The sequence below is a fragment of the Piliocolobus tephrosceles genome, chromosome 5 (assembly GCF_002776525.5).
Source record: "Piliocolobus tephrosceles isolate RC106 chromosome 5, ASM277652v3, whole genome shotgun sequence".
Taxonomy (NCBI): domain Eukaryota; kingdom Metazoa; phylum Chordata; class Mammalia; order Primates; family Cercopithecidae; genus Piliocolobus; species Piliocolobus tephrosceles.
The window spans coordinates 4,781,578-4,803,577 of NC_045438.1; the positions used below are offsets into that span (position 1 = coordinate 4,781,578).

General features: G+C 40.4%; 1 protein-coding gene across 2 annotated transcripts in view; it reads left to right on the forward strand.

Annotated features, from left to right (window-relative positions):
* The first annotated feature begins 1,162 nt into the window (after positions 1–1,162).
* The window catches only part of GOPC (golgi associated PDZ and coiled-coil motif containing), a 41,704-nt gene continuing 20,866 nt past the window's right edge, over positions 1,163–22,000 (forward strand). For both annotated transcript variants that reach the window (XM_023219014.2, XM_023219015.2), the window contains exon 1: positions 1,163–1,707. In XM_023219014.2, coding sequence (XP_023074782.1) covers positions 1,423–1,707 — 285 coding nt within the window. In that variant the 5' untranslated portion in view covers positions 1,163–1,422. The remainder of the gene's footprint in view (positions 1,708–22,000) is intronic.

Consider the following 22,000-nt stretch of genomic DNA (forward strand, 5'->3'; position numbering starts at 1 on the left):
TCAGTGTTGCAACAGAGTTCTGCATTCAATATATTTGTAAATATACGAATTCACAATTTTGATTTTCTGAAATGTCACGTGTGGGAACGCTGTACGTTTTCAAATGTGCCAAATAACAAGGCTTCAGCCATGAATGGATCACATAAACTATGGTGACCCTATAAGAGTATATGCCATGTTTTTATTGTACCTTTTCTATGTTTAGATAAGTTTAAATACACAAATAGTTACCACTGTATTATAATTGCCTGCCGTATTCAGAATGGCAACATGCTGTACAGGTTTACAGCCTAAGAGCAATAGGCTACATCATACAGCCTAGGTGTGTAGTAGGCTATACTATCTAGGTTTGTGTTTAAATACACTCTAGGATGTTCCCTAAGGGATGTTAACCTAAGGACACATTCCTAAGAACATATCCCCATCTTAGGCGAAGCATTACTGTAGTTGCTTTTGAAATGTGTGACCTATGGCGTATTAAGAGGAATACCATGTGCCAAGAAGTGACGCTAAGAGTTTATCTTACAACTGAGTTAAGTAAAATTTGGAAACTTGGTTTCAAGGTTAACTAAGACATGTAAGGTGACACAGGTAGTATGTGACAGACGGTAACAACTGAACGTTCACCAGGTCTACCTGACTCTTAATCACCATACAAAAAGTTTTCTATTAATTCCGCAAAATCTGGTCAGCCGCTTCAATGCGCAGCATTAGGCAGTCCACACCTGGAATTTGGGGTTGGTTTCCCAAGAACAGCCAGTGTGTACACCTACTCCATCCTAACCAGGAACTGGAATCCAAAAGGTAAAACGTGGCTATTGCGCATGCTCACACCGCCCTTCCTTGCTCTCCCCTCCCTGACCCTAGACGCCACCGCAGCAACTTTCTGGGAGGACTTTGGAATGGCTCCCGCCAACTGTTAAGTCAAACCGGCGGAAATCCTTCCTTTCTGCGACGTGGACACCTTTCTCATCCTCGGGCCTTTCCAACCAGGATGCAGAAACCACGCGCCTCCGTTTCTCAGGGATTCAAGCCGTAGTTTGCCAGTTGTTAATATGGCCGCTGACAGGCAGGCCCCAAGCTGAGGCCTTTCATAGGCCAAGGTCGCATCCTGGCCCCGCCCATTTTGTCCCTCCTGGCTGCGTCCGCCCAGCTCTTCGCTACGCATGCGCAGAGTGGGCAAGCTGGGAGGTGGGACAGACCGAATCTTCCGTGTGTCGCCGCCGCTGCCGCCTTAGCCTCAGCCTCAGCCTCGTTACTCCTGCGGTTCTGTGGCTGTATTGCTGGCGTTAACGGCGCGAGGTGAAGGGAGGTGACGGAAGGTGCGCGCGCGCGCGGGGGTCCCCTCAGTCCCAGCAGTTCTCTTCGTGCGGGTAGGACGGCGAGGGTCTTCAGCAGTCGGGTGAGGCCCTTGACGGCGCCATGTCGGCGGGCGGTCCATGCCCAGCAGCAGCCGGAGGGGGCCCAGGGGGCGCCTCTTGCTCCGCCGGGGCCCCCGGCGGGGTGTCCATGTTCCGGTGGCTGGAGGTGCTGGAGAAGGAGTTCGACAAGGCTTTTGTGGATGTGGATCTGCTCCTGGGCGAGATCGATCCAGACCAGGCGGACATCACTTATGAGGGGCGACAGAAGATGACCAGCCTGAGCTCCTGCTTTGCACAGCTTTGCCACAAAGCCCAGTCTGTGTCTCAAATCAACCACAAGCTGGAGGTGAGCCGTGGGCGCTGGCGGCTATGGCATCCAACCCCAGGTTGCCCGGTGGCGTCAGATCCCATTTAACGCTCCAGTGAAACGACCCTAGAAAACTACCCACCGGGGCTCCCAAATGTGATGGGAGAGTGCATGTCTGTGTGTGCGAAGGAAAGGAGTGAGGTGAGGGTGGGGGACAAAAAGGGCCCTAGACCGGCGCGTGAGTCTCCCCGGGGTACTGTCGTCCACCTTCCTAGTATCTCTTTCGAGGAGGAAACTAATTACATACACTAGCCCCCCTTTTACATGTTACATTAACAAACCTAACAAAGATTCTCTGTCATGATAATACCGTAGGCCACCTTTTGACAATTGAGTTTTGCAGATCTACTTTCACGTTGATAAACCGAATTTTATATGTTCAGACACATACAGCCCTGATTATCTTCATTTTAACTATTTCAGGTCAGCGCCTATTATTACATACAGAGACATGCATAAACTATTTAGGGGAATCTGATCAAAGCTCTTAGGAAAATTTCGTGGTGCATAACGATAGTATCATTGTCTCGGTTTACATCCATAGTTGGTCCTTAAATTACAGGCAGATACCTCCAGAGAGCTCCCTGCAATTACTGAAATTACTTCTGACATTGAGTTTTTATATGCTTGTACATTACTGTGTAATTTTCCAAAGTCTAGATTTATTTTTGAGAGAGTATAAAGCATCATTTGCTTTAATCTCTGATGCTGGGTGTGGGTGAGGGTGGAGTGGCTGTGATTCAAAAAAACAAAAAACGATCACGTTGTGCAGAAAATTTAAAAAAGGCATTATTACAATATTTATAAATCAAGATAGATTAACATTATTGCATAAAGAGTACTTTCTAACTAGGCAATTTAAGAGAATGGGTCTTTCTTTTCAAAAAGTATAATAGATAAAAGTGGGATAATCAGTGATGTGCAAAACTCTTCGAACATTAGCTTTCCTAAGAAATCATTACTTGTTGTCACTGAGAGTACCCATTGTATCTATATCAATATGAATGTCAGATAAACATCCTCTCCTTGCCTATGGTTGGCATTCTTTCTCTCCTATTAGCCATGAAGTATGTGGCATAATTAATCCTTGATTAACATAGATGTACATATCCAAGAATTGTGGCTCTTCTCCACTGCAAGAACTGTTAATTTCTTCTGTCCTTTTTGAAAAGATTAGAAAGTGCTAATATGAAGGTAATTACTTCTTACTGTAGGTAAATGAAAACATCTCTTGATTTCTTTATTAGTAGTATTTTCCACAAGAAAGCTATTTTTCTGATAGTGAAATTACATTTAATGTTTTATAGAAATAGTACTTTAACTTTATTTCATTTTATTTTATCTTACCGTATAGAGATGGAGTGCTTTGTTGCCCAGGTTGGTCTTGAATTCCTGGCCTCAAGTGATCACCCTCCTGCCGCGGCCTACCAAAGTGCTTTGATGATTACAGACATGAGCCGCTGTGCCTGGTCATTAGTTCTCTAGCTTTAAACAACAAAGAACAAGAGTAGCTTTGGCCACATGGTATAATTTGAATGTGTCCCCCAAATTTCGTGTATGGAAAACTTAATCCCCAATGTGACAGTACGGAATCTCCAATGTGGGGCCTTTAAGAGGAGAGTGGATCATGAGTACTCAGTTCTTATGAATGGATTAATCCACTCTAGATTGATTTGTTATTGGATTAATGGATGAATGAGTTATCATAGGAGTGTAAAACTGGGGGCTTATAAGAAGAGGAAGAGAGACCTGAGTAAGCATGTTAGCATGCTCAGCCCTCTTGCCTTGTGACACCCTATGCTGCCTCCATACTCTGCACAGATCCCCTGCCAGCAAGAAGGCTCTCGACTTCTCGAGATCTGGCCCCTCGACCTTGGACTTCTCAGTCTCCATAACTGTAAGAAATAAATTCCTTTTCTTTATAAATTACCTAGTTTCTGGTATTCTGTTATAAGCAACAGAAAGTGGACTAAAATATTACATGAGAAATTTCATATCATTTACAACTGCAGTATCAACTGGGCATTAACTTTTTAAAAATTAAACAATATTTTATTTATTTTTAAAATGACCTGAGGAAACTTTAAACAGGGATTTTTTTTTTTTTGATGTCAGATATAAAAATAGAAATTGGGAGGAAGGATAATTTTCTGAGTAGGAGGTTGTGCTCCATTTTTTTTGTCTTTAAATATTGTAGATGAGTATTCAGAATTGTAATAAATTATGCATGTTCCTTTTTCAGAAATTAAAATCGCACATTCTGACTCTTAGGTTGTGATTTAGGAGGTTGCATTATTTCTCAAAATAAGAAATGCTAGCATATCACGATGTGAGCATGTTTTTTAAACATGCTTGAAATACTTGATTTAAAGATCTTAGGAAAATGGGGAGGGGAAAATCCTAATGATTTTTGTTTGTTTGTTTGTTTGTTTGTGTGTTTTGAGTTACAGTCGACTTATTTGTCTTTGGTGTTACTCTGTACACATTTAGCAGCTTCTGCCATTTTCGTGGAATCAATTGTGTATTGCTGTGGAAAGAGGTTCATTGTCAGCAGTGCCTTTCAAAGTAGACTTGATGCTGTACCATCTACAGAATTTCAGTAGTTGCTCCATATATTGTTTGAAATCTTGAAACAATTTCCGTATTTTCTTGCCCTTTTTTACTTTTTAGTAAAAGGATTGAATTAGTTCTATTGTTTTAATTATATGGACATTAAGACATATTTGAGACCACTTATGGTTTGATATGACAAATGTGACGTTCAGTGGTTTCAGAGGTTAATACCTTAAATCATATTGCTATAATAAAATATTTTTATATAATGAAGAAACACCTCCAATTTGGGTAATTTGTAATGTAGTTAACATTAAACACTATGTTTATTGTTAAAATATTACATTTTGCTGCAAAAAAAATCATAGGTTACTTTTTTACTTGAATAGGCTGTTAGGGCTATTTTTTGTTTTTATTTGACACAATAATCGTACCTGTTTAGGGAGCACAGTGTGGTATTTTGGATACACATAATGAATAATGGTCAAATTAGGGTAATTAGCATATCCATCACCTCAAACATTATTCATGTTAGAAACAATTCAAAACTTGCTCTTCTAGCTGTTTGAAAATATACATTAAGTTACTATTAACTGTAATCATCTTACAGTGTTATAGAATACTAGAACTTTTTCTTCCTATTTAGCTTTAATTTTGTTAACCTTGGAGTCCCCAACCCTGGGATGTGGACCAGTACTAGTCCCTGGCTTCTTAGGAACTGGCTGCACAGCAGGAGGTGAGCAGTAGGCGAGGGAGCATTATAGCCTGAGCTCTGGCTCCTGTCAAATCAGTGGTGGCACTAGATTCTCATATAGATTCTTATAGGAGCACAAACCTTGTTGTGAACTGCACACGCGAGGTATCCAGGTTGCCTGCTTCTTATGAGAGTATAACGTCTATTGTTGAAACCATCCCCACGCCGTCCTGTGGAAAAATTGTCTTCCACAAAACCAGTCCCTGATGCCAAAAAGGTTGGTGACCACTGTGTTAACCAACATATTCCTACCCGCCTCACCCTTCCCAACTTAGTGTAACCACTGTTCTATTCTCTACTTCTATGAGATCAACTCTTTTTTTTCTTTTCTTGAAACGGGGCCTCACTCTGTTACCCAGTGTGGAGTGCAGTAGTGCGATCATAGCTCACTGTGGCCTCCAACTCCCAGCTCCGTTGATCCTGCTGCTTCAGCTTCCCAAGTAGCTAGGAGTACAGGCATGAGCTACTATACTCAGCTAATTTTCCTATTTTTTTTCTTTTGTAGAGATGGGGTTTACTATGTTGCTTAGGCTGGTCTTGAACTCCTGGGCTCGAGAGATCCTCCTGCCTCAACCTCTCAAAGTCTGGTATTACAGGTGTGGACCACCATGCATGAGAGATCAATTTTTTTAGCTTCTACATTTGAGTGAGAACATGCGTTGTGTATCTTTCTGTGTCTTGCTTATTTTACTTAATGTCCTCCGTGCTCATCCATGTGGTCTTGAATGTAGGATTTCATTCTTTTTTATGGCTGAGTAGTATTCCTTTGTGTACATATACCACTTTATTTTTATTTTTATTTTTTAATTATTTATTTATTTATTTTTTCTGAGACAGAGTCTTGTTCTGTCGCCCAGGCTGGAGTGCAGTGGCACTATCTCGGCTCACTGTAAGTTTCGCCTCCCGGGTTCACGCCATTCTCCTGCCTTAGCCTCCCAAGTAGCTGGGACTACAGGCGCTCACCACCATGCCTGGCTAATTTTTTGTATTTTTAGTAGAGATGGGGTTTCACCGTGTTAGTTAGGATAGTCTCCATCTCCTGACCTTGTGATCCACCCACCTCGGCCTCCCAAAGTGCTGAGATTACAGGCGTCAGCCACCATGCCCGGTCCCACTTTTTTTTTGTTAAATCTGTTCATCTGTTGTGGAAATATAGGTTGCTTCTATATCTTGGCTATTGTGAATAGTGTTACAATAAACATGGGAGTGCACATATTGTTCAACATACTGATTTCCTTTTTAGGGGGCATATATACCTAGTGTATATGTTCTATTTTTAGTTTTTTGAGAACATAGGTTACATCTTAAAATTATAAATGATACCCATGTGACTGCTTTTTGCCATAGCAATATTTGGGAAGAATTATATCTGAGGAGAATGGAATAGCAGAGAATATCAGTATATTTTGACGTGGGGCCATTTCAGATTACTCACATCTCTCATAGTTTCCACCTGCTTGTGAATTTTTGCTGTGGTGAGCCACTTGATAATGGCTATGCTGTAATCACAGGCATTGATTGGAATAGTAGTAGCACTGTGGAAGAAAAAAAAAGAAAAGAAACTTTTTATCTGAAGAATGTGCCCACCTTCACCACTTCTATTTAGTGTAGTACTAGAAGTCCTAGCTGGAGCAATCAGACGAGAAAGAAATAAAGGATATCCAAGTGGATAAAGAGGAAGTCAGACTGTTGCTGTTTGCTGATGACATGATAGTATACCTAGAAAACCCTAAAGACTCATCCATAAAGCTCCTAGAACTGGTAAATGAATTCAGCAAAGTTTCACGATACAAAATTAATGTACACAAGTCAGTAGCCCTGCTATATACCAACAGTGACCAAACTGAGAATAAAATCAAGAACTCAACCACTTTTATAAGACCTGCAAAAAAATTAAAATACTTTGGAATATACTTAACCAAGGAGGTGAAAGACCTATACAAAGAAAACTATAAAACACTGCTGAAAGAAATCATAGGTGACACAAACAAATGGAAACACATCCCATGTTCATGAATAGATAGAATCAATATTGTGAAAATGACCATACTGCCAAAAGCAATCTACAAATTCAATGCAATTCCCATCAAAATGCCACTATCATTCTTCACAGAACTAGAAAAAATAATCCTAAAATTCATATGGAACCAAAAAGAGCCCACATAGCCAAAGCAAGACTAAGCAAAAAGAACAAATCTGGAGGCCTAACGTTACCTGACTTCAAACTATACTATAAGGCCAGAGTCACCAAAACAGCATGATATTGGTATAAAAACAGACACATAGACAAGTGAAACAGAGTAGAGAACCCAGACGTAAAGCAAATACAGTCAACTCATCTTTGACAAAGCAAACAAAAACATAAAGTGAGGAAGGGAACCCTTTTCAACAAATGGTGCTGGAACAATTGGCAAGCCACATGTAGAAAAATGAAACTGGATCCTCCTCTCACCATATACAAAAATAAACTCAAGATGGATCAAAAACTTAAATCTAAGGCCTGAAACCATAAAAATTCTAGAAGATAACATTGGAAAAACCCTTTTAGATATTGGCTTAGGCAAAGACTTCGTGACTAAGAACCCAAAAGCAAACACAACAAAAACAAAGATAAATAGATGGGACTTAATTAAACTAAAAACTTTGTGCACAGCAAAAGACATAATCAGAGTAAACAGACAACCCACAGAGTAGGAGAAAATCTTCACAATCTGTATATCTGACAAAGGACTAATATCCAGAATCTACAAGGAACTCAAGGAAAAACAAACAATCCCATCAAAAAGAGGGCTAGGGACATGAATAGATAATTCTCTAAAGAAGATATACAAATGGCCAGCAAACATGAAAAAATGCTCAACATCACTGATGATCAGGGGAATGCAAATCAAAACCACAATGCAATACCACCTTACTCCTGCAAGAATGGCCATAATAAAATAATAATAATGATAATAATAATAGATATTGGCACGGATGTGATGAAAAGGGGACACTTTTACACTGTTGGTGGGAATGTAAACTAGTACAGCCACTGTGGAAAACAGTGTGGAGATTCCTCAAAGAACTAAAAGTAGATCTACCATTTGATCCAGCAATCCCACTCCTGGATATTTACCCAGAGGAAAAGAAGTCATTATACAGGCCGGGCGCAGTGGCTCAAGCCTGTAATCCCAGCACTTTGGGAGGCCGAGTCGGGCGGATCACGAGGTCAGGAGATCGAGACCATCCTGGCTAACACGGTGAAACCCCGTCTCTACTAAAAAAAAAAAATACAAAAAACTAGCCGGGCGACGTGGCGGGCGCCTGTAGTCCCAGCTACTCTGGAGGCTGAGGCAGGAGAATGGCGTAAACCCAGGAGGCGGAGCTTGCGGTGAGCTGAGATCCGGCCACTGCACTCGAGCCTAGGCGGCAGAGCGAGACTCTGTCTCAAAAAAAAAAAAAAAAAAGAAGTCATTATACGAAAAAGATACTTGCACACACATGTTTATACCAGCACAACTCACAATTATAAAAATAGGGAACCAGCCCAAATACCCATCAATCAATGAGTGGATTAAAAAATATATATATACAGACACCATGGAATACTACTCAGCCATAAAAAGGAATGAAATAGTGGCACTTGCAGCAACGTGGGTGGAATTGATTGGAGACCATTATTCTAAGTGAAGTTACTCAGGAATGGAAAACCAAATGTATGTTCTCACTCATGGGAGCTAAGCTAGGAGGATGCAAAGACATATGAATGATACAATGGACTTTGGGGATCTGGAGTAAAGGGTGGGAAGGGGATGAGGCATAAAAGACTACACATTGGATACAGTGTACACTGTTCAGGTGATGGATGCACCAGGATCTCAGAAATCACCACTAAATAACTTATTCATGTAACCAAACACCACCTGTTCCCCAGAAACCTATTGAAAGAAAACAAAAAACAAAAACAAAAAAATCCTGAATTCCTTTCCATTGTCAGGCCCAGAGAGGCATTGGAATGAAACTGCAGTTATGGCACTCTCTTTTGACCTAAGTAGTTATCTCTTGAAGCCACCTTCTATGTAGGATTTAGACTAACTGACCCCAAGTAGCCACAAAATACCATATGCTGGACACCATAAGTCATACCTTATAGGGCAAAAATGGCCAGTCACTAATCAGTGATTGTAAACCAGTGAGAATTCTTATCAAGCGACTTTGTGTCTGCCTTGTTCCTGTTTCCCTTTAAAATCTGCTTGTAACTCAGGTGCCAGAGCACTCCCCAGGCATCTGGGAAATATGTGTTGGGTAGCTGTCCTCATTTTGGCTCAGGTAAACTAAAGTATGTTTTGTGCCTCAGCCTTTTCCTTTTAGGTTTACAGTAGGAATAGTAATAGTAGCAGTAGTAGGTGTGTTGGAATACAAACGTTGTGAACCAATGCTTTAAAAAACTTAAACCTCTGCCTTGAAATAGTGTTCTGCCTTTTACTCCTTTTTTTAAAGTAACAGCACAATACACCTTCTGTCACATCCTCCTTTCCCCTCAGCAGTTGCTCCATTAGTATCTCTTTGAAGTGATTTACTGTTTATAGCCATCAGTAGAGAAACTTTTAACTTTGATCTAGAGCCACATTGATAATGGACTCGTGATATGCTGGTCCCTTTGCTGCTTTAAATCTGTCCTGTTTTTAAACAGGCTGTTTTGCAACATTGAAGCTGAAGTTTAGTATTGATCCAGTACGCACTTATGAACATGAATTATGTGCCAGATGCTGTATTGGGCACTTGGGATATAATGGAGAGCAAAAAAGGATTGCAGTCATGGCTTTTATGGAGTTTGGATTATGTTAGAGGAATTTGTTGGGAGAATAGTCATGTAGATGAGAAATTGCAACTTTGATGAATACTGTGAAAGGTACATAAGAGTAATGAGACCCTATTTTGGGATGTCAGTGAAGGCTTCCCTGAGGAAGTTATTGAGCTAAGACATAAAAGGATTATGTGTGAATAGGAATGAATTAAGCTAAGAAATAGGAATGCCATTCAACATTACAGTAGAGGGAATGGGAAGTGAAAAGCACCTGTGATGGGCAAGGGCATCGTGCATTTGAAGATTCGAGAGACAGTTGGTATGTGTCACAAGAGAAGAGGGCAAAAGAAGCAAGATGCAAGATAAGTTTGAGCAGACAGGGAGGGACTGTTTCTACATGGCTTTATAGGCCATGCAAAAATATTTGGGGCTTTATCATAATCGTGGGAAGGCTTTTAAACCAGTTTGTAGCCTTGGATATGAAGTTAGAACAGTTCGCTCTATGGTGTGGAGAAAGTTGGGGAGAATGACATGAATGAATGCAGAAAATTGTTTAGAAGATTTCTGTTTATGTGAGATTATGATAGTGTGGAGTAAGATAATGGAGGTAGGGGAAAGTATTCAGAACAAGAGTGACTGGAGAGGTAAAAATAAAAAAAAAAACCTAGAGATGGATTGCAATAGAGGGATGAGGGAGTTCAGGAGAAATCCAAGTGACAATCTTGTGCAGCTAGTTGCCTGAATAGATAGATGAATGTGTTAGATTATTAGCAATAACAATATTGCCAACTTTGTGGATCAATTACTATGGGCCAAGCTCTCTTCTGAGTCTTTTACATAGACTGATTCATCCAATTCTCACGACAGTCCTGTGAGACAGATTTATTAGTATGGTTATTCCAACTTTACAGGGATTAAGTAAGAGGCCTGAGGCTACGGAGCTAGAGAAATCAGTCTCTGCACAAACACATATTTATGTCTGATGGGGGATGGAGGAGGTGGAGAGAAAAGCAGACAGAAAGAGTGTGGCTGAACAGACAGCAAGAAGTGAGAGTGTAGGGTTCAAGGGAGGTTTTGTTTTCATTTTGTTTTTAAATAAAAAAACATAAGTCTGTGAGAAGCATCTACTTGAGAGAAAAGCGAAATATAGAAAAAGAGTGGGGTAATTAATATTAGTAAGATTTTGTAATAACAGCTACTTAGAAGGCAGAGAGAATGAGAGTGGACAGTAGGAGGTTGTGGAAGTTTGTGTTTGATGGTTTTTTTTTTTTTTTTTTTCTGTAAAATAGGAGCCCAGGTGAGTTGCTGAAAGTAGGTGAGAGTAAGAGCGTGAGGCTAGTAGAAGAGGTTTGAAATAGTTATGGAAGAGTGGGAGAGCCAGTTGGCCAGAGAAACAGGACTGCCAGGCATTGTTGAGGACCGGCTTGGGGTTAGTTATCATAAAGTATGGTGCAACCGGGCTGTACTGTTGTGTGACTTTCTTTAGCAATGCATATCGGTTTAGGTACAGGCACAGTATTGAGAACAATGACTAGGTTCATTCAATGTTACAGCAAAGGAGTTTGTTCTAGACAAGTGTGTTATTGAAGTGAAAAGTGGTAATGGGGCTTATGAAAAGGAGATAAATTGAAGACTAAGGAAGGAGAATTGACAGGATTTGATAATTATGTAGATGCAGAAGATAAGGGAAAGGGTTAAGGATAACGCCAGATTTCTGTTGGGAAGTGTATTGATCAGGATCTGTAGTGGGTTGAATCGTATCCCTCCACAATTCATATCCACCCAAAACCTCAGAACGTGACCTTATTTAGAAAGAGGGTCTTTGCAGGTGTAATTATGTAAAGATGGAGATAAAATTGTAGTGGATTAGAGGGAGCCCTAAATCCAATGGAAGTGTGCTGATAGGAGACAGAAAAGGCCACACACAGAAACAGAGAAGAAGGCTATGTGATGATAGAAGCAGAGATTGGAGTGATGTATCTACAAGCCAAGGGATGCCAGTGATTGCCAACAGCACCAAAAGCTAGGAGAGAGGCGCAGGATCTCCAGAAAGAACCAGCCCTGTCAGTACCTTCTTTCAAACTTGTGGCATCTTGAAATGTGAAAGAAGAAATTTTTGTTGTTTTAAGCCACCACGTTTGTGGTAATTTTTTTTTTTTTTGGACAGAGTCTCACTCTATTGCCCAGGCTGGAGTGCAGTGGCACAATCTTGACTCACTGCAACCTCTGCCTCCTGGGTTCATGCAATCTTCCTGCCTCAGCCTCCCAAGTAGCTGGGATTACAGGCACCAGCCACCATGCCCGGCTAATTTTTATATTTTTAGTAGAGACAGGGTTTCACCATGTTGGCCAGGCTCGTCTCGAACTCCTGACTTCAAGTGATCCTCCCGCCTTGACCTCCCAAAGTGCTGGGATTACAGGCGTGAGCCACCGTGCCCAGTCTTTTGCTAATTGTTTATAACAGCCCTAGGAAGTTAATACATTACTATTTACTGAGGTAAGGAATACAGGAAAAGGAGGAGCAGGTCTGGGAAAGATAAGGAGATAAGATGAGGATATTCTGCATAATTAAGGTCCTTATGCTTTTTGCATGTTCCTAACATAGTCTCCTAATTATTATTCCCTCCAAACCATCCTTTTGTTGCCTGATCATTCTAGAGTGATTCATATTAGTAGTTTGTATTTAAAAAGATGAATCTGATTCTGTCATTCTTCTTTCTGTATCTCTCTAAAATTCAATTTCTTTGGCCCAGTGATCAGTGTGCCTGTCTCTCCTTATCTCTTATCACCCCTTCTAAACTGCTTTTGCCTCAATAAAACTGGTCTATTTGCAGTTCTCTAAATAGGTCTTGCTCTTTTATGGCACCTGTACTTTCACATAGGCTTTAGTGTATAATGTATTCTCTGTACCCTTTGTCTACAGTATCAAACACCCACTCATCTTTCAAGACTCCACTTACATCACCATCTCAGTGAGGGCTTTCTTTACTCTACTCCTCTCTGCTCTTTATAGGCAGAGGCTGCACTAAGCCCTTGAACTTACTTGTACTGTTAGATTTGTTACATTGTACTATAATTAGCAGTTACCACATCTTTCTACCTCTAGAATGTAAGCTGTTTGAAGGTCAGAACCATGTTTTAGGGGAAATAATTTGAACCATCAAATGCTTTGTGAAGCTGATTTAGAAGGTAGCATTATCTTTTTGTGAAGCTATTTTGGTTTCTAGGAGCTTTTTGTTTGTTTTTTGTATTTTTTGCTTCTGTGCTCCCAAAACACATTGCTGAGTAATTCCTTTGGTATAGATATCAGATTGGTTTATACATGGATTACAGAATTGGTATTTGGCCCCTTTTTAAAATTAGAAATTTGAGGCCGGGTGCCGTGACTCATGCCTGTAATCCCAGCACTTTGGGAGACTGAGGTGGGCAGATCACCTGAGGTCGAGAGTTTGAGATCAGCCTGGCTAACGTGATGAAACCCCATCTCTACTAAATATACAGAATTTGCTGGGTGTGGTGGCGCATGCCTGTAATCCCAGCTACTCGAGAGGCTGAGGCAGAAGAATCGCTTGGACCTGGGAGGTGGAGGTTGCAGTGAGCTGGAATCATGCCACTGCACTCCATCCTGGGCAATGGAGTAAGACTCCGTCTCAATAAACAAAAAAAAAAAAGGAAATTTGGAACTTAAATACCAGCCATTTTGATCTAGTTACTCCCTATCTCACCTGTCAGATGTTTTCATGTCTCACCTTTCCCTTCCCACTCCCCATATTAGCAGATCTCCATTCAAAGCTCAGGGAGCTTCTTTCTGACTGCCTCCCCTGACCTCTTTTTGAATTGGTACATCACACATGTCTTTCAAATAGTGCTTACCACACTTTGCATCACAATTGGAAATGTAATCTTTTTATCTTTTTTTTTTTTTTTTGAAACAGGGTCTCACTCTGTTGCCCAGGCTGGAGTGTAGTGACACGATCATGGCTTACTGCAGCCTTGACCTCCTGGGCTCAAGTGATCCTCTGACCTCAGCCTCCTGAGTAGCTGGGAGTACAGCCATATACCACCATGCCCAGCTAATTCTTTGTAATTTTTGTAGAAACAGGGTCTCACTATGTTGCCCAGGCTGGTCTCGATCTCCGAAGCTCAAGCAATCCACCAGCCTTGGGCTCCCAAAGTGCTGGGATTGTAGGTGTGAGCCACCATGCCCAGCCTGGAAATATATTCTTAGTTTTTCCTAATAGACAGGGAACTTCTAGAATCCATGTCTTATTCATCTTTTCGTCCCCAGATTGTGGTATACAGTGAGTACTCAATGTTTGTTTGAATGAATGAATTTTTTGAAACACATCTGGTGTTCTGCTATAAATCTTCAAAGATCACCCACAATCATTCTGTAATACAAGCTTCATAAGAGCTAGGATGGTATCTGTCTTGTTGACTCTATATTCATGTGTACAGTGCCTGCCCCATTGCTGAAAGACTGATCTGCAGGTTCATTTATTCCCCTGGCGTGTAATTCGCAAGCATATAATTTGTGAGTTAATATTTCATGGTATCTTATTTTGGGAAAAAATTGAAACTGATTGAAAATAACTTTAAACATTAAATAGGAATATTGAGTATGGATTTAGTACTTGTGATATTCCTAAAATATTGGGTAGGTTGATTCTCCTCTCCACCCCATCTCCAGTTTGATCATAGAACAACTGAGGGCTTTGAAACGAAAATGGAAACATTTTTGATTGATTGGATCTTCATTTGAGGTTTACAGCAAATTACTTGTCAGATTTATCAGCTGGTTTCCATTTCACATCCCCAACTCAGTTCATTCATGTTGTCTCTCATAGTACACGTAACTGCCTTTTAAAAAAAAAATTAGGGCCGGGTGCAGTGGCTCACACCTGTAATCCCAGCACTTTGGGAGGCCAAGGCGAGCGTTATCACCTGAGGTCAAGAGTTCGAGACCAGCCTGACCAACATGGTGGAACCCCGTCTCTACTAAAATTAAAACATTTGCCAGGCATGGTGGTACATGCCTGTAATCCCAGCTCCTGGGGAGGCCGAGGCAGGAGAATCGCTTGAACCCAGGAGGTGGAGGTTGCAGTGAGCCGAGATCACACCATTGCACTCCAGCCTGGGCAACAAGAGCGAAACTCCATCTCAAAACAATAAATAAAAATAAATTAATTAATTAAAAAACATAAATTCATCAATTGCTTTTTGAATAAAATTCAAACTCTTAATTTTGGCAGACAGGCTCTGCATGATCTGACCTTCGGGTATCCCTCCTATGATAGACTTTTTTTTTTTTTTTCAGATGGAGTCTCACTCTGTCTCCCAGGCTGGAGTGCAGTGGTGCAATCTCGGCTCACTGCAAGCTCTGCCTCCCAGGTTCACGCCATTCTTCTGCCTCAGTCTCCCGAGTAGCTGGGACTACAGGTGCCCGCCACCACGCCCGGCTAATTTTTTGTATTTTTAGTAGAGACGAGGTTTCGCCATGTTAGCCATGATAGTCTTGATCTTCTGACTTTGTGATCCGCCCACCTCGGCCTCCCAAAGTGCTGAGATTACAGGTGTGAGCCACCGCGCCCGGCCCCTATGATGTATCTTACCATTCTTTCCTCTTACTCTATATCAAGCTTGTCCAACTCACAGCCTGTGGGCTGCATGTGGCCCAGGACAGCTTTGAATGCAGCCCAACACAAATTCGTAACTTTCTTAAAACATTATGAGCTTTTTTTTTTTTTGCATGATTTGTTTTTTTCTTTTTAATTTTAGCTCACAGCTATCATTAGTGTTAATGTATTTTGTGTGTGGCCCAAGACAATTTGCCCAGTGTGGCCCAGGGAAGCCAAAGATTGCCTACCCCTACTCTATATGGTGTAGCCACATGAGCCTTTTTTCAGAAGGTCTAAGTCAAGGTTCTCAAACTTTTTGGTTCCTGGACCCCTTTGCATTCTTACAAATTTTAAGAATCCCAAAGAGCTCTTTTTTAAAAAAATGTGGGTTATATGTATAAATATATAAATACACAAAATATAAAAAAAGTATAAATGTAGAATTTACTGTATTGGAAATTAAACTGAGAAAACTTTATTACATCATTTAAAAATAACTAGAATAAACTCATTACATGTTAATATAAATGATTTTAAATTAAAATGTAATTATATTTTCTAAAACCAAAAAATGTTTTAGAAGAATAGCATTGTTTTATATTTTTTCAAACCTTTAAATTCCTGTCTTAATAGAGGATAACTCACGCCTGTAATCCAGCACTTTGGGAGGCTGAGGCAGACAGATCACTTGAGGTCAGGAGTTCAAAATCAGTCTGGCCAACACGGTGAAACCCCATCTCTCCTAAAAATACAAAAATTAGCTGGGCGTGGTGGCGGGCACTGGTAATCCCAGCTACTCAGGAGGCTGAGGCAGGAGAATCGCTTGAATCCAGGAAGTGGAGGTTGTAGTGAGCCAAGATCATGCCACTGCACTGCAGCCTGGCCTGGGTGACAGAGCAAGACAATGTCTCAAAAAAAGAAGTTTGCTGAAGCCTCCCCAGCCACGCTTCTTGTACAGCTTGTGGAACCATGAGCCATTTAAACCTCTTTTGTTTAAAATAATAGTATTTATAAATTACCCAGTCCCAGGCATTTCTTTATAGCAGTGCAGACTAATACAGAGGCCAAGGTGGGAACATCGCTTTAGACTAGGAGTTCAAGACTAGCCTGAGCAACATAGCGAGACCTATCTTTACAAAAAAATTTAAAAATGACTATGTACTCTTATAGTCCTAGCTACCCAGGAGGCTGAGGTGGGAGGATTATTTCTACTCAAGAGTTCTAAGGCCCCAGTGAGCTGTGATCATGCCATTGCAGCCCAGCGTAAACAACACAGTGAGACCTTGTCTCGAAAAAAAAACTAAAACAAAACGTCAACAGCAACAAAAACTGCAAGTGCATAGCATGCATAGCAGTAAAGACTACAATGACTACTGATGGAGTTTGGTGCCACTGCATTGACTTGTACTAAAATCCCAACATTTTACTCATCATTACTTTTGTACTTTCAGTATGTCAACATAGTGAAAAAGACAAATAATGTTTTATTGTAATGAAAATAGTTTTGACCTTTCAGATCCCCTGAAAATGTCCCATAGACCTTGGGACCTGCTGCTTTAGTAATAACCAAAACTCTTCCCAGAAGAATAGTCATACAGTCCCACTCTACTAATTCTTTTAGTTTCTTTCATACAGCTCATTACAATTTGTAGTTTTATATATATATATATATATATTGTTTGGGGAGGGTTGGTTATTTTAAGAAATGGGGGTTTTGCTGTGTTGCCCAGACTGGCCTCAAACTCTGGGTTCAAGTGATCCTCCTGCCTTAGCTTCTCTAGTAGTTACGTACACCTGGTTTACTGGCTTTTTAATGACCATGGTGAAGTTACCTAACCTCTCCGTACTTCAGTTGTCATATCTGGATAAAAAGTGCATCTCTCAGAGTATGTTATGAGGATTACATTAGCTTGACTAGACCGTAGAATGGTATCTTTTGGGGGAGAACTAATGGCAGATGAAATTAGTGGTCATTGTGGTTGGATAGAAAATACAGAGTAAACAGATACAGCTTTCTCACAGAACTTTCATAGACCAGATGACTGGTTCAAGAGCTGACTTTAAGTAAGGAGGAGTATTATTTCCTGTCTTGAAGGATGGCAGAGATTTTCAATTTGACCTTTGAGTATATTTTCTGTTTGGTCATAGTCTTGTGTTTTAGAATAAGACTCATTAGATTTCTGTGATTTTGACCACCTCAAGCACATAGAGGAGAGAAAAAATAGAGGGAGATTTTTTTATAATAAAATGAATGAGTTAAATTAAATGATATTTTGAAGGTGTACAAGAAAAGGAATGAATCAAAATGGCTTTCATTAGTTACATTTTCTTCTTGACTTTTATCACGAGAGAAAAGTCTTATGAAGAATGGTTCTGCCTCTGTTGTCTGTCAAGTAGCTTAGGATCTTTTATATAAGAATCTCTGTTCCTAGCACGTTGGGAGACTGAGGCCTGCAGATAACGAGGTCAGGAGATCGAGACCATCCTGGCTAACATAGTGAACCCAGCCTCTACTAAAAATACAAAAAATTAGCTGGACGTGGTGGCGGGCGCCTGTAGTCCCAGCTAACTCCAGAGGCTGAGGCAGGAGAATGGCGTGAACCTGGGAGGCGGAGCTTGCAGTGAGCCGAGATCACACCACTGCACTTCAGCCTGGGCGACAGAATGAGATTCTATCTCAAAAAAAAAAAAAGTCTCTGTGATGTATTCTTTTAAAAGTTTAGTTTCAGGAAAAAAGACAATTTTGCCAGATAAAATGGAATTGCTTGCTTCCTTTAATGAGAAAAGGGGATTTATATAATCTGTAAAGATTCTCTTATTAATTGGAAGCTCAGTTTACTCTATTAAATTTAATATAGTACTCAATAACTAATACGTTAGTATTTTTTATAGTGTTATCCTGCCATCTCTATATGATTTTTATTTTTTACATTTTTGTTTTTTTTTTTTTGACTATATGAGAAAAGTAGATGGATTTCTATGATAAATTTGGGATATTGGCACTAAATGGTATAATTGCTAGAGATTTAAATTCCAATCTGTACTTTCATCCTAAATTACATTTTAAAACATAAAGAGAATACAGATATTTAAAAGGTGAAGTGATTACTTTTTGTACACATACTTTAAAACAAAAGGTGTAGAAGCAGTTATAGGTAGATGTGACATAATATTTACATCTTTATCAGCAGCTTTTTGTGCTGTAGTTCATTATAGTTAAATTGCCATGTGAAGTCAATTATTTTCTTTATAATTCCTAAACACCTTGGGGAATGTGTGCTTTGTTTGCTTGCATATCTGTACCTGGATCTGTTCCTATTTGCATGCTTGCAGGTATGTCTGTGTATTCACGCCTGTGTATGCTCACAAGTACCAGTGCCTATCTGTGTGCATGTGTAGGAGTATGGGGTGTGTGTATGGGGTTCAGAATCTCCTGTTTAGTTAAAGCTTTGTCTAGTTCTGATATTTGGGGAATGTGCTCTGATTTGGAGCTCATGGACTACATCTTCCCCATTTTTTTTTATTATTGCCAGAATTACAATGGATGTCAGGAGGAGGTCTGAGTTTTAATACCATGCAATTTGTAATTTGGGGCATCTCACATAATCTCTTAGGTCTCAGTTTCTTCATGTGTAAAATAAAGATGTTTTAGGTTGTTAACTTGGACCTTCTAAAACTTTATCAAAAGAGCTCTATGGCATGCTCAAAGTAGTGAGTGAGCTGGATCCAATTTTCCTGCTTTGCAACTTGATGTTCACAAATTTCTTGGCTTAGTTTGCTCCTCCTTCAAAATATGAGGCTTTTGAGGGGTGCTTAAGGTAAAATAATAGGAGTATTTATCCATAAGACAGTTAAAAAAAAAACCTGCTTATATTTAAAATGAAAATTGTGCAGTTGTTGTATATTCTTAGAAAATAATACAGGTAGAGGATTAAAGTTTAGGCAAGTGGATTAATAGGAAATTCTGAATAAAAAAATTACTTTGATTTTGGTGCCCAACCTCCAGGGAGCAAAGAAGGCTTAGAGTTAAGTTGATCACCAGTAGCCAGTGTTTTAACCAGTTATGCCTCTTGTGTTAATTTGTTTTTGTGTCACTATAAAGAAATATCAAATGGGGATAATTTATAAAAATTTTAATTGGCTCAGTTTTGCAGGCTGTACAAGCAGCATGATGCCAGCATCTTCTGGTGAGGTCCTCAGTGAGCCTACAGTCATAGTGGAAGGCGAAGGGGGAACAGATGGATCACATGCAAGAAAAGAAGCAAGAGTGAGATGGGGGAGGTTGCAGACTTTCCAACAACCAGATCTTGCATGAACTGAGTGAGAATTCAGTTACCACCAAGGGGATGGTGCTAAACCATTCATGGGGAATTTACCCCATGATCCATCCAGTCACTTCTCACCAGGCCCCATCTCTAACATTGGGGATCACATTTCAACGTGAGATTTGTAGGGGACAGATATCCAAACCAAATCACCTGTGTAATGAAGCCTCCATAAAAACCTAAAAGGACAGGGTTAGGAGAGCTTCTGGATAGATGAACACATGGAAGTTCATGGAGAGTGGTGCCCCCAGGGAAGGCATGGAGGCTCTGTGTCCCTTACCCCAGTCCTTGTTCTGTGCGTCTCTTTATCAGTATCCTTTGTAATATCCTTCATAATGAAATGGTAAATGTGTTTCCATGAGTTCTGTGAGCTGCTGCAGCAAACTAATTGAACCGAAAAAGGGAAATGTGGGAACCCCAACTTGAAGCCATTCAGTCAGGACTTCTGGAAGCATAGACTTGCAACTAGTGTCTGAAAAGAATGGGACAGTCTTGTGGGACAGAGCCCTCAATCTGTGGGATCTGGCAGTATCTCCAGGTAGATAGTGTCAAAATTGAATTGGAGGACACCCAACTGATGTCTGCTGCAAAATTGATTGCTTGTTTGTTGGTGGGGTGAAATCCCCCACATTTGGTCACAGAAGTTTCTGTGATGATTGTTGTGGAACGAGAGAATAGGAAAAACACTTTGAGGTTGTGGTTATTTTCCCACTAATCCAAAGAAACCTTTCTGATATATCTATTCCTGGGAATGAGCTGAAATCATTGGAGTAGCTTTGGTTAAAGGTCTGGTATTGAGCATAGAATATATTTGATAGAACAAAGACTATTGGAGTTAAAGATGATGGAATAATACTGAATGCTATATGCACTGCAATATAGATTTTGTTTTCACTTCTCAAAATGGGAGAAGAGTATTCTGAAAATGTGAAATAAGCTTGATGATCACTCTTAGTTATTAGCTGGGAATCGAAGGGTAACACTTTGTTAAATGTTTGAGAAGAGTGAGGGAAGTGAGATGTTAATTAGCTAATTTCATGACTGCTCATAGAAGGGATAATACCTTAAAGATAATACCTTAAAATACAGTCAAAAGAGGAAATTAGGATATAATATCACAGTAATCATTAGAACAAAGATACAGAGCTTCCAGAAGATTAAAAAAAAAGTACATTTTTAAAGCCACCAAAGAGAGCAATGAAGACTTTACATGTGTGTTATATTACATACAAACATTACATGGCAAATAGGATGAAAGGTTAAAAATAAGAGATCAGACAAAATTATACTAAGTAAATGCAAATAAAATGAAACTAGGAGTTGCAAACTTGATACCAGATAAGGTAGAACTCGTGCCAAAAAAGCATTTACTGTTGGGGAGAAAACTATTAACATAATGAGCTGCATTAAAATTAAGCACTCTGTTCATTGAAATACACATTTATAAAGTGAAAAGAAGCCACAGGATGGGAGAAGGTATTTGTAACTCATACCCAATAAAGGAGTTCATATTGATGCAGGATATTTTCTTGACCCCTTCACAGTACTCACGACAGGGGTGCCCTGTTTACTCAGCCTGCCCCGCTCAACCCCTGGCAGGAGGGAGCACACAAGCGAACGAGTGTGAGAACTGGTTGGCCGCTTTGGCATTGGCAGGAGCAAACTTGGTTCACTTGGGTCCACTGCACTCCACCCCTCATGGGAGGGAGGTGTAGGCAAGCAGGTGTAGGAACTGGCCAGCTGCTTTAGCACTGGCGGGAACAAACTCCATGCAGGCCCTGTGGCAGCATCCAGGTCGGGGTGCCTGTGACCCAAGGCCCCAGAGGGTGTGTTACAAGGTTCTCTTAGCTCTGCTGGGCAGAACTGTATTATCAGCTCACTGGGCCTTTTGCCTTTTGTGGGGCGGCTGTCCTCCGCCAGTGAGGGCAGAGGGCCAGTGTGATAGCCTTTTTGGGTACCTGCACTTGGTGAGTCCCAAATTCTTGTCTGGTGCCCAAGAAGAATGAGGTAATGTGAATTCATGCTGAGAGCCACTTCCATTCACTCAGTAAAATTCTCTGCATTGACCATCCTTCATCTATGAATTGAATCCTTCATCCTTCCGTTTGAATTCCATGGGACTGGGTCAGTTCTCTCTCTATATATAACTTGCCACATTTTTTAGTTGGTCCACATATGTGTATTTATCAACCCAGTGGATACATAAGCTTGTCAAGGGCATAAATTATGATCT